At 49.5% G+C, this 13,993-nt stretch overlaps 1 protein-coding gene and 1 long non-coding RNA gene across 2 annotated transcripts; one reads left to right on the top strand and one right to left on the bottom strand.

The window, feature by feature from the left end:
* Positions 1-285: 285 nt before the first annotated feature.
* Positions 286-7,460, top strand: LOC125488797. The gene is made up of 2 exons (XM_048622278.1): positions 286-5,196; positions 6,141-7,460. Exons 1-2 carry the CDS (start codon positions 286-288, stop codon positions 7,458-7,460), a joined length of 6,231 nt encoding a protein of 2,076 aa, XP_048478235.1.
* Positions 7,461-10,046: 2,586 nt separating this feature from the next.
* On the bottom strand, positions 10,047-12,700 carry LOC125488748. The gene is made up of 3 exons (XR_007266464.1): positions 12,597-12,700; positions 10,766-10,867; positions 10,047-10,152 (listed from the first exon to the last, which is right to left on the bottom strand). It is a non-coding gene; the product is annotated as an uncharacterized LOC125488748 (long non-coding RNA).
* Between the last annotated feature and the right edge of the window lie 1,293 nt (positions 12,701-13,993).

Here is a 13,993-nt window from a genome sequence, read left to right as displayed (position 1 = left end):
CGTATAAATAAGTGAATTAAACTGTGATATGGACACTCGTATAAATAAGTGAATCGAACTGTGATACAGACAATAGTGTATAGTTTTAATTCTTCTTTAACCTTTGTGATTTCCCTATGTGTGTGTGATTTGTGAACAATATACCCTCTCGTTGAGGAAGTAGATCGAATTGGTGTTTTTCATTTCCGCCTCAGTCCATTTCTGTCCTCAACAGTTTGGTCCTTCGAGCCGGATAGAGTCAGTGAAGTGTCAGTGAAGTTTCGTGAAGTGCAGTGAAGTTTAAAAATGGTGGTGACACGCTCGCAGAACGGTGATCGTCCGATCCCTCCAACTCGGGTGTTCGACGAGCCGCCAGCTTCACCTTCCATCACCACGGACTCTGTCGCCCCATCCACGGTGGCGCTTTCCGCGCCATCGTTCCTGCCAGCCGTATCCTCCACGGCTACTCCATCCACGGCCGCACCCGCGGTTTCATTCCCCCTCGCCGGGCCGTCTGACGCACCGCTCTACCGCCCTATGGTAGCCGGTCGCGAGACGGGGCCGCGAGGGACCTCCGTCGCCCATTCCGACGTGTCCTCACGCATGCGCCTGGCCCAGATCGCTGCAGATGAGCAGCTCACCCAGCTGGCGCGAGCTAAGCTTCAGATCGAACGTAAAGAAATCGAGCTGCAAGAAGCGCAAGTTCAGCGCCGCCTCGCGCTCGACATGGAAGAACTGAGCAGCCAAGGCAGTGTCCGCGGTGCGAACAGTGTTTGTGCCGCAGAGGCCTTGGACGACTGGGTGAACCAGACAACAGTTAATGTTAGTGAACGTCGTGATGCTAAATATTCGCGTCGCGACGCTGAAGTGAGTGACACAGTAAATGTTAATGTAACAGTGAGTGAAAGTGAACGTCGCGACGCCGGTGCCCACTATGTGCGCCGCGACAATATTCCTGTGCATGTGAGTGAAAGTGAACGTCGCGACGCCAGTGCCCACTATGTGCGCCGCGACAATATTCCTGTGCATGTGAGCGAAAGTGAACGTCGCGACGCCAGTGCCCACTATGTGCGCCGCGACAATATTCCTGTGCATGTGAGCGAAAGTGAACGTCGCGACGCCAGTGCCCACTATGTGCGCCGCGACGATATTCCAGTGCATGTGAACGAAAGTGAACGTCGCGACGCCAGTGCCCACTATGTGCGCCGCGACAATATCCCAGTGCTTGTGAATGACAGTGAACGTCGCGACGCCAGTGCCCACTATGTGCGCCGCGACGATGTACCAGTGCCAGTGAATGTGCGTGAACATCGTGAGGAGTGTTATGGTTCCCGCCCCGCCTGTGCTCCACCACTGACTCAAGCCGACGCCGGGCCCAGAATGGGCTACGCCTCCTACCCCACGTTCCCGCAAGTTTTCCCGGGTGAGTTCCCCACTTTCACTGGTAACGATGGAGCCGGAGTTGGATGGCTGCAATTCCGCGCCGCAGTCACCGACGCAGAAAGGATGTACGGGCTCACCCGGTATGAACTTATTACTAAGCTCCGCCGCTGCATACGGGGGGAGGCGAGTCGCAATATCGACTATCTGTTGCTGAAGGACGACGCTGACCCGTATGAGGTACTATCTTACCTAGAGATGGAATACGGATGTCCGGAGTTTTTCATAGATACCGCTCTGACCCGGCTACATTCCCTGCGCGCACTGAAGGCGCAGGCGTCTTCTAAGGACATTTCCTCCTTTGCATCCACCGTGTGTCGTGTAGAGCATACATTGAGAACGCAAGACAACGACCACGGCTACCTGACAAACCCTATCATGATGCAGGATGTAGTGTCGAAACTAGGACCTGATTTCACCCGGCCCTGGTTCCTCTACTGCGACGCTCATCGCCATGAAGGTAAAGCGCGCTTTTCCCTGTTGGCTGATTTCCTGAAAGAGCAAGCGTCGATAACGGCGAGAAATACGGTGTCCGTGAACAACCCGTACTCGGCACTCTTCAAGGCTGCTCCACCGCGTCAGCCTACCCCAGCACGCCAGCCTGCTCCCTTCCGCCAGCCTGCTCCTTACCGCCAACCTGTCCAGTATCGCCAGCCCGCCCCGTACCACCAGTCGACGCAGCCCCGGGATTTCATCGCGGTCGCTGCAGAACAGGTACCGCGCTGTCGCTGCTGCGGTGGCAGCCACGCACTGACTAGATGCAAGAAGCTGCTGGCAATGGAAGTCCACCAGAGATGGGAGTGGATGAAGGAGTCCAATCTCTGTTTCCGATGTCTTGGTGAGAAACACACTCAAGACCAATGCAAGGCGCCGCAGTGCAACCTCGATGGCTGCACCCTTCCCCACCACCGACTCCTGCATGGAAAGTCGCGGGCGCCAACCGCGCCGCCTCCGCTGGCACCCCAGACGTCTGGCCAGACGTCAGCCCAGCCAGAGCCCCGATCACCACACTCGACATCCTCACAGTCGAGAAGGTATAGACGCCGCTCCCGTACGGGGGGAGTCACCTCCCGTGCGCCGGAGAACCAAGTCCCTGGTGTCGCCCCGACATCAGCTCCGCAGCCCGAGCAAGTAAATACTGCATGTTCCTCTTCCCTTCCAAACGTGCTGCTGAAGGTGTGCAAGGTCACCCTGACCGGGCCCTCCGGCAGCGTGGACACTTATGCGCTGCTGGACGAAGGCTCCACGATCACCCTGATCGATGAAGAACTCGCCGAGGAAATCGGCGCGACCGGCCCCCAGAAGCCCCTGCGTGTTCGAGGCCTGAATGCCACCCAAGGTGACTCCAGGAGCCACCTCGTCACCTTCTCCGTACAAGGTACTTCCAACGAAAAGTACCGCATAGAAGCGCGTACTTTTTCCCGGCTACAGCTGCGGAAGCAATCCGTGCCGCAAGAGGCCCTGAATTTTCCCCACCTCCGAGGCATGGATGACCTGACCTACGAGGACGCTACACCACGCCTGCTAATAGGGATGGACCAGTGGCCGTTGATGGTTTCACATGACCTCCGCACCGGCAACAGAGACCAACCAGCCGCCTCCCTTACCCCCCTCGGCTGGATCGTCCACGGTCTTCTGCCCCGCCGTTTCCTGCAGTCACGAGAGGACACCGTGCTGCACGTCCACACAACTTCTGAGAGTTCCTGCGGTTCCGACCTCCACCTGGAGGCGCTGGTCAGGCACCATTTCGCTGTGGACGCTCTGGGAGTTGCTGCCTTCCGAAAGGAACTTCCCGAGCACAAGAGAGCTCGGGAGTTGTTCGAGGGGTCGGTGCGACGGGTTGGCGGACGTTTCGAGGTCGGCCTTCCCTGGCGTCGGGAGGGACAGCGCATGCCGGAGAACTACCAATCCGCCTTACGTCGACTGCGTGCGATTGAGCGAAAAATCGACCGGGATCCCGTGTTCGGGTCGGCGTATGAAAAGCAAATGGATAACCTCTTCACTAAGGGTTACGCTATACCTGCCGATGGCTCAGAGGCCTCTCATCCCCGCAGGTGGTACCTCCCTCACTTCGCGGTGCACAATCCTAATAAGCCCCGAAAGCTGCGTGTGGTGTTCGACGCCGCCGCTACCGCCGGAGGGATTTCATTAAACGATTGTCTCTTGGAAGGCCCGGACCTCTTGCTATCGCTTCCTGGAGTACTTTTCCGATTTAGAGAGCTGCCCATCGCGGTCTGTGCAGACATAGAAGAAATGTTTCTGCGCATTCAAATCCGGCCAGAGGATCAGCCTGCACAGATGTTCCTATGGAGAGGCAGCGACCGCTCGAGCCCTCCTCGGCAGTTCCGTATGGCATCAATGCTTTTCGGTGCTACCAGTTCCCCGTTCCTGGCCCACAGCGTGCGCAACAGGAATGCAGAAGACTTTGCGGCCAGCCACCCGTTGGCACACCGGGCCGTAACTCAGAGTCACTACATGGACGACTTTGTAGACAGCTTTAATTCCCCCGAAGAAGCAAGAGAAGTAGTGGACCAGTTGAGGCACGTACACGCTCAAGCGGGCTTTAGCTTGAGAAGCTGGAGTAGCAGCGACCCTGCGGTGCTGAGGGACGTGCCAGAGGAGCTCCACGCACGCCAACCCGCTATGCTGCCTGTCGGTAGTAGCTGCGATTCCAAGATCCTGGGACTGCTGTGGGACGCAGCCCGGGACCAACTCGCGTTTTCCACGAGCATGTGCAGGGTGCCCACTGAAGTACGAGCCCAGACTCGCGCCCCTACGAAGAGGGAGGCGCTGAGCGCAGTTATGTCCATTTTCGATCCCCTGGGCCTACTCAGCCATTTTTCAATAACAGCTAAGATATTGCTGCAAGATCTGTGGCGCATGCGACTCGACTGGGACGAGCCGCTTCCGGAGGAGGAGGCTGCCACGTTCGGGCGGTGGCTCCGTGCCCTGGACGAACTAGATTCGTTACAGATTACTAGATGCTACGACCCGACACAGGGTCACCGGCAGCTGCACGTTTTTTGCGACGCCAGTGAGGTGGCTTACGCCGCTGCCGCGTACTGGCGCGTGGAACACCCCGATGGCAGCATCGCCGTAACTCTCGCCGCCGCCAAGTCAAAGGTGGCGCCCATAAAGGCGCTCAGCATCCCACGGCTGGAGCTACAAGCGGCGGTGATTGGGACCCGCCTCGCAGACATGGTGCAGAGGGAGCACCGCTGGAAGCCAGAGTCCGTCCACTACTGGACCGACTCCAGGACGGTGCTCCAGTGGATAGCAAAGGACGCCCGTCGCTACTCCCCTTTCGTGGCGCACCGACTCGGAGAGATCGCCGAGTACACGGACGCAGAGGCCTGGAGGTGGGTACCCACGGCGATGAATGTCGCCGACGACGCGACCCGCCCCAATTTTTCCCCGGGCACGAGCACCAACCGGTGGTTCGTCGGCCCGGACTTCCTCCGGGGACCGGACTCGGAGTGGCCGGCCCCCATCCAACCATCAGAAGAGAGCGCGGAGACCTACGCCAGCCATGCCGTTCCCATTTCCCCATACCTTCCCGACATTTCCCGCATATCGCGGTACGAGACTCTGGTGCGGGCCACTGCTGTTGTGCTCGCATTCCTAGACCGATGTCGCAAGCGGGCCCAGCAAGTGGAGCTGCGCCACATCGAGAGGGCCGAGCGGCTGTGGGTGCAGCAGGTGCAGGCGGAGAGCTTCGCCACGGAAATAGAGTGCCTGCGCCACGGGAGCAGTGGCGGCTGCACCTCAAGTGCGCCCGTGCAACGCACTACCATTTAAAAACCTTCTAAATATGTACCTTCCTTCTTCCTATACCATACTAGGTACGTGTAAAAAAAAACTTCACAAAAAATACCAATATAACAACCGTAATACCTACCCCAAACAGAAATTACATAAATCTGATTATCGTTACGAGTTAAATTAAATCGAGCTGGCCTATTTTGATTTCTACTGCGAAAGAATTAGATCTTATTTTTGCTTGAACAAAAACGGCCTCGTGCGCTCGGATTGTCGCACGGCGCGAGCTCCTACACCTAGTATGAAACAGGATGGAAATCGCCCGGCGCGTGAGACGGAAGATGCTCAGTACAAAATGTATGCAGTTCTAGGATAAATTCGTGCGCCGCACGCGACCGGAAATTGCCGAAATAATACGAATGACGCCACGGGACTCGGGAATCTCGGGAGGCGCGGGCGGTGGCCTTGACCGGTGGCTTGACCTACGATGCACTTGTCATGTCATTGTCAGTTTCACCTTTCGCGCGCGAATACGTAATTAATTTGCTAATAACTTATTAACTAAGAAAGTAGTAAAGATTTCGTGAGTGTGTATGTGTGTGTGTGAGTGAAAATGAGTGCAAAATACAATATTGACTTCATAAAAAGCAATAGGACATTGCAAAATAGACTGGACATTAAATCTGCTGGGCCGCCTCGGCCTTTAGTGCAAAACAAAAAATGAAACTTATAAGTACCTAGACCTACCTACCTCAATTTTCAAAAGTGAAATGTTTAATAAAAAGAAATGGTTATGTGGATGTGAGAGACTAAATGCTTTATTTTGCTTTCCGTGTGTTGTTTTCGCTTCGGCAGAGAAGCTATTTCGCGTCAATAAATAAGGTAAAATATACTTATATTTTTTTTACTTCTAATTGTAATGTTAATCTATTTTTCTCCAAAAAATTACTAAACCCATAAAGTGCACCACCGGGTATCTGAGGCACCAGCCGCCACTGCACGGGAGTCCAATTTCCCCCTCGAGCCGCCTGTTTCACCTGAGCCCAATCCTGGAGGATGGTGTGCTGCGGCTGGACGGCCGCATCTCCGCGGCAACCGCACCCCCTGCCGCCAAGCGGCCCATCATCCTAGACGGCCGCCACCTTTTCACCACCCTCCTCGTGCAGCGAGAGCACGAGGCCGCCCAGCACGCTAACAACGAGCGGGTGGTGAACAACCTGCGACAGAAATATCACATCCTACATCTGAGGCCGACGGTCAAGAGAGTCGCCCGGAGCTGCGCCCGCTGCATGGTGACGCGCTCCATGCCCAGAACCCCACCAATCGGAGACCTGCCGCGTGCCAGGCTGGACCCCTTCACGCGGCCTTTTTCAAACTGTGGGGTGGACTATTTCGGCCCCATGGTTGTCACCGTCGGCCGACGACACGAGAAGAGGTGGGGAGCCCTCTTCACCTGCCTCACCACCCGCGCCGTCCATCTGGAACTGGTGGCCAGCCTTTCGGCGGACTCCGCCATCATGGCCCTGCGCCGGATGGCAGCACGACGCGGATGGCCGAAGACCATATACAGCGACAACGGCACCAATTTCCGAGGTGCCGACGCCGAGCTGCGGGCCGCCTACGCCGACTGGGAGCCGGCCTTCCAAGATGAAGCCCTGCGCCACCGGACAGAGTGGCGCTTCATTCCCCCGGGCGCCCCGAACCAGGGTGGAGCCTGGGAGCGACTGGTTCGCTCCGTCAAGACCGCCCTCAAGGCTGTGCTCCACCAACAATTTCCCAGGGAGGAGCTGCTGCAAACGCTCCTGGCGGAGGCCGAACACAGCGTCAATTCCCGGCCGCTGACCCACGTCTCGGTCGATCTGAGAGATCCCGAGGCATTGACCCCCAACCATTTCCTGTTGGGGTCATCGGAAGGCCTACCGTCAACCGGACCCTGCCAGCCAACCGACCTGCGCGCCTGGCGACGCGTGCAAGCGCTCGCCGACTCTTTCTGGCGCCGTTGGGTACAGGAGTACCTGCCTACCCTGGTTCCGCGCTCCTCTTCCCCATCCACGGAGCGCAACCTGCAGGTGGGAGACCTGGTCATCGTAGTGGACCATTCCCTGCCACGAAACACCTGGCCCCGAGGCAGAGTGGTAGCCACGTTCCCGGGACCGGATGGTGCCGTCCGCAGCGCCAGCGTGCAGACGAAGGGAGGAGTTTTCCGGCGGCCAGCCACCCGACTGGCCGTCCTTAATACAGAAACCGCCCAAGGTGCGAATTCCCCGCCGTCCTCCAATTAAGAAAGGCTCATTCCATATACGCCGGGGGGAGACTGTTGCGGACAGCGAAGAATCCGTCCCCCTCGCACGCACACTTCCTTTCTCTTTCCCACCCGTGCGATGCTCTGATTGGCCGAGCGCGGCGCTCGTTGAAACAATAGCGAGCGCCCATTGTCTCAAGCGCTCGGCCAAGTATAAAGGGAGGCCATTTTGGCTGGAAAAGTCAGTCGCAGCTCAGCAGCCACCGGAACACCTCTACAAGAAGAAGCCTCAAGAAGCCTGAAGCCGCCTGAAGCCACCTGAAGCCACCTGAAGCCGCCTCAAGGAAAAGCCGGGCAACCATCCGGCCCGCTGCAGCGCCCTCCACCGCGACACCCGTCGCAGCTGCTGGGACTTCCGCGACCCCGCGGAATCTGCGACTCCCGCGACCCCGCGGAATCCGCGACTCCCGCGGAATCCGCGACTCCCGCGACCCCGCGGAATCCGCGACTCCCGCGGGACCCGCCGACGTCACGTCGCTGCCGCCACCGCCGCCGCCGCTGACGTCACGCCGCTGCCTCCACCGCCGCCGCCGCTGACGTCACGCCGCTGCCTCCACCGCCGCCGCCGCTGACGTCACGTCGCTGCCGCCACCGCCGCCGCCGCTGACGTCACGCCGCTGCCTCCACAGCCGCCGCCGCTGACGTCACGTCGCTGCCGCCACCGCCGCCGCCACTGACGTCACGTCGCTGCCGCCACCGCCGCCGCCGCTGACGTCACGCCGCTGCCTCCACCGCCGCCGCCGCTGACGTCACGCCGCTGCCTCCACCGCCGCCGCCGCTGACGTCACGTCGCTGCCGCCACCGCCGCCGCCGATGACGTCACGCCGCTGCCTCCACCGCCGCCGCCGCTGACGTCACGCCGCTGCCTCCACCGCCGCCGCCGCTGACGTCACGCCGCTGCCGCCACCGCCGCCAGCGCCCTCGCCGCGGCCGCTTCACAAGTCGTTGGTCCGGGTCGAGCCGGCACTGCCGCTCCCCGGCCCCCTCTCTCGGAAGTGACAAAGTGACAAGTGAAAAGTGAATTAAACTGTGACATGGACACTCGTATAAATAAGTGAATTAAACTGTGATATGGACACTCGTATAAATAAGTGAATCGAACTGTGATACAGACAATAGTGTATAGTTTTAATTCTTCTTTAACCTTTGTGATTTCCCTATGTGTGTGTGATTTGTGAACAATATACCCTCTCGTTGAGGAAGTAGATCGAATTGGTGTTTTTCATTTCCGCCTCAGTCCATTTCTGTCCTCAACAATAATGTGTTATTATAAAAAAATTAAACATTTAGGTACGCCTACAAACACAATGCTTTTAACCTTTTATCCTGGTCATTTAAACAAAAACAAGCATATAACCCGAAACATTAAAGCTACTTTACAATGCTTACGTCAGGTCTATATTAGAATACTGCAGCCCCGCATGGAACCCCGTATACGCAATACACAGTGACAGGCTAGAAAAAGTTCAGAAACGTTTTATGTATCATTTATCTTACAGTCAAAACTTATGTCGCACACTTACTTCATACTCGACACGACTGGACTACTTTAAAATGGACACACTAAAACAACGACGAGACCGTAATGATCTAATATTCCTATTTAAACTATTGCATGGCATGATCGATTGTCCCGACCTTCTACAAGCAATACGCTTAAACGTACCTAAAGTCAAAGGCAGAGTCGTTAAGCAAAATCCTTTTGACCTACCATTCTCCAGAACTAATATGGGTCAGCATGCTCCTGTGTATCGAACAATGGAACTGTATAATAAATTAAAAGATAATATTGATATATATTCCACCTCTATTTCAGCCATAAAATCCTTAAAATTCTGAATTAACTACAATTAATTTCGCATGTTTCTAAATTATAAGTTTATAGTTAGTTTACAGATATAGCTACAAAAACCTAGTACGTAGGTACTTTATTAACAGTAATTTATCTAAACAAGGCACTTATTTTTTTTGTTTACTGCATTATCAGCTGCAAAAATCTTATACTTAAGTATCACTAATTAATGTAACTTAAGGTACTTATCAATTTAATTAGTTAAATAAGTCTGTTTATTTTACATTTAAGTTTTCTTTACTTACCTACTCGTGTTGTGGTCGCATGTATTTAGAAAGTACACATTACAATAATTTTACTCTAGTTCTTAAATTGTTTTTAAAAGTGTAACTTATCTGTTTTGTGATCCTTAAATAAATAAATAAAATATAATTATTTTTGGTTTATTTTTACTAAAGCAAATGTGTAGGTGTTTACTTTTATTCTGCTTTGCCTGTCTGTACCTATATCTGGTACTATCAGTTAGGTTGCCTTTGCGGATGACACCCATATTTCAGCGATGAAAGTGTGGTACGGAATAGTATGGATGCGCTCCCATACCTATACATAATATGAAGTTATAGTTGTTGATGGTCTATGTATATATTTTATTGCAATTACAAGACCCCACCTATATTGTTATGCATTCTTGGCCCATTAAAACAGTAAAACCTGTTTTTTAGGTTTACAAACATTGCTTAGGTAGGTATAACAGGCCTTAATTAAAACAAAAAATCACGACTTCTTTATTTTAATAACTTTTATCTAAACAGATCGCCTTGGTGAACATCGCCCAGACACACTTCATGCCTTCACAGCACCCGCCGGTGATCAGGTTGCACTGGAAATAATAATGTTACGAATTAGAAAATGCTGAAATGGCAGTGGGCCGGACACATTTGCCTGAGATGATGATGATGTATTAGAAAATACATTTATTAAAATAAAAAAACCCTCGACATTCAACATTGAAAGTCAGTTGAACCAATTTTCATGAAACATGGCTAAGAACACTACCCTGAGTGTTCTTTACATTACCTTAGACCCTAAAAAAATTAAAATAAATTCGATTCAGCCGTTTGGAAGCTACGCTACCACACAAACACATTAAACTTCAAACACCCCTCTTTTTCCGTCAAGGGCTCAAAAATTATGAGGAGATTCTGAATAGCAGCTCCAGATTCGATCCCGGGACTCTCGACACAACAGCCAGATTCACTGCACATCTGCAAGCTGAAATGGCAGTGAACCAATGACCGTTCGGGTAAAAGAGTTCTCGAATGGAAACCAAGAATCGGCAAGCGTGTGAAGCCCTCCGGCCCGTTGAGCTGACCTTAGACAGGCTGATAGTGACTAAATTAACCGTATGAACAAGGCCAAGGACAGACTGTTGCACCGCTCCTTAGGAGAAGCCTAAGTCCAGAAGTGGATGATTAGCTGATGATGATAGGTACCTCGGAGCCGTAGCTGTAGCAGGCCTCGGCGGTCTGCGTCAGCGCCAGGAGCGCGATCACGGCGAAGAGGAGGAACACCTTGCTCATCATGATGAAGGGAAACTGGAAAGCAGACAATTGTAGTGTAGTATATTGACACTAAATTTTGATTATCGGAAATAATTTACACTAATTGCCCGTTTCAATAACTCTATCAACCGATGACTGCATGGTAGTTACTTTCATACGATTTTAACAGGTTGTACTCGTAACTTTTGATGTGTCAAAATAGTATGAAAGTAACTACCAGTCATCAATAGATAGTTATTGAAACTGGCAGTTACAGTGTTCTTCTTATCGTGAACACACATAGCGTAGAAAAGGTGGTAAATATCACAGTTGGTTAGGTTTGTCATCGTGGTCAAAGGGTTAGCCAATTAAAGGTATGTGCTTTTTATCTTTTAAGGCCTACTTACCTTTATTTCATAAGTATATTATCCTAACTATATATAATATATACAGTAACTATATATAATATATACAGTAACTATATATAATATATATATATATACTTATACTATATAATATACTATATATATATATATATATGTCTGTCTGTCTGTTACTCTTTCACGCCATAACTACTGAACGGATATGAATGAAATTTGGTATACATACGGTCTAGACCCTGGGAAAGAACATAGGATACTTTTTATCTCGGAATTCCCACGGGAAAACTTTTTAAGGCGATGCGAAGCGCGCGGGAACAGCTAGTAAAATATAAAAACCATCGTTAGATAAGTACTTTTAAGGTAAGCGTCCACCTTTCGGTATCGTATGTATAGAAATTCACACAAGTGCGCCCACTTCAACGGCATTGCCAACGCCTTTTCTCCATACATAGTTTAAAAGTATCTAACGATGGTTTTTATATGTTATAATATTATTATGAAATAAAGGCAGAGTATGTATTATTAGAAAAGTGAAGCATTTTACTTCATGGTTTTTATTTTTGTAGAATTAGAGTCAATGTTTAAGATAAAATAGGTTAGTATTAGAAATAAAAACCGACTTCAAAAAACCACTAAAACGTAAGAAATAATTTAAGGTTTAGACCAATCCTAGGTCACAGTATAAATATACCTAAGCAGGTACTGTTCTTTTTTGATGTTGGTGCAGTGACAAAGTAGTTAATCTGAAGAAATATGGCACCAACTTCAAAAAAGAACAGTACCTGCTTAGGTATATTTATACTGTGACCTAGGATTGGTCTAAACCTTAAATTATTTCTTACGTTTTAGTGGTTTTTTGAAGTCGGTTTTTAATTTTTTTAAAATTATTATTTTATTTTGTTATTTTTAGTTTATTTGCAATAATTATCAATCAAAAGTAAGATGCAAATGATACCAATATGTCCTACTCGTTAATACGAATCATTCGAGCCCAAACACGAGGTAGTTGCTATATACCGTTGAGGAGTTCCCTTGACTGCCTTCCGTTTCCATCATCAGATCAGCTCAAGGTCACCATCATATCTTTTTGTTATAATAACAATATTTACGTTATAAATTTCATAAGAATCGGTTGATAAGTGCCCAAAATGGAAATTTATACCCCTGTTTTTACCCCTTTACCCACCCTTGGGGGTGGAATAAAATTCTGAAAAAAAAATGGGACCACCCCTGAGCTCAACCCAATACATCAAAAAAAGAATTTTCAAAATCGGTCCATAAATGGCTGAGTAATCGATGAACATACATAAAAAAAAAAAAAAAACATACATACAGACGAATTGAGAACCTCCTCCTTTTTCGAAGTCGGTTAAAAATACAGAAAATGTATCACTACTTACCAGTACAACGATTGTTGGACGAACAAACAACGTACGAATGTGTATCTTATATATATTCAGGAAATATATAAAGAAAACCAGTTCGGCCCTTATATGCATTGATGTGTTCTGCTAAGTTGATAAAGAGGTGTTTATATAGTGACATAAATGCACCAACAGCAATAAAATGTTATTCTTCTTAGCGTGTTGGTAAAATAGGGTTTATCACCGTTATACAGGAATTAGCATTATAAGGGGTTTTAATTTGATGAATTATGTCCAAATACAGCCATATTATCAATGTTACACAAATATATTTATTTATTTTTGCGCAGTAAGTGCCTTTGTGTAGTAAGTACTTAGTGATTGCGATATTTAACGTCTGATCTAGCCCTTACAACAATAATTTGATTATAAATATTGAAAAGATTATAATTGTCACAAATAATATAGGTACAGGTTGTTTCAAAACAGCATTGTTACCCCATGTAGAGTCTGTCAAACTCCTCATTTGTATATGTTTCTAAATTCACAAATAGTTCTCACAACTACCTATGTATTTCCAATAACAATATAGTCTAATTGAGAGCTACGATATCTCTGGAAAAAAAACCTCGTAATTACCTATTAGGTATGTTTGAACAAAGTGTCAAAATATTACTTCTAAGCTGGTCATGTTATGAATGTTACGATCATTTCCTACTCGTATACTCTTTATGAGCACTCCGTAGACTCGTCACATAAAATAGATTCAAACACAATTATACAATACTTGGATTATTTATTGAGTAATCTTCGTACATTGTAAATATACCTGGTTGAGCCAGTTCAATACATACCTAGTTTAATTATAATGAACTAAGCGTTTCGTATCTCCACCAACTATAATATCGTATAAGTGACAACATTGATTTATGAGACGATCCTTTTCGGCACTAAGTAAGTAAATAAGTATTTCTATAACTTGAAATTGATGATGATAATTGGATAATAATTACGAATCTAATAATGTCCAGATAAAGCTAGTTTCAAGATAGGAACGACAATTAATATTTCGGTAGACCATTAAATACATGTCTGTAGGCCATCACAGATTTTCACTTAAGTACTAAAACTGGAGTGACGAATCAAACCATTCTTTATAGGTATAAGTCAGGTACACCCTGGGTAATCACAGTAATCAGTGAGTGACACTATTCTGGCAGCGTAGCACAGGGCCTTATTAAGACGTGACAAGAGCTTTCCGTCTCGCACGCTCTTGAGGCTGCGCGATGTGAGTGAGCGCAATGCAAAACTCTTGTCACGTCTTAAATGCGCCCCGTACTAGCCCTTCTGATTGGCTAAATGCTTTCACCACGCTTACAAACCCTAGATGCGCTCTAGTGCCTCATGCTAGTCATTGGTACGATAAGAAGATC

Source organism: Plutella xylostella, chromosome 7, assembly GCF_932276165.1.
Source record: "Plutella xylostella chromosome 7, ilPluXylo3.1, whole genome shotgun sequence".
Lineage (NCBI taxonomy): Eukaryota > Metazoa > Arthropoda > Insecta > Lepidoptera > Plutellidae > Plutella > Plutella xylostella.
This window is presented reverse-complemented; position numbering and strand designations above follow the sequence as displayed.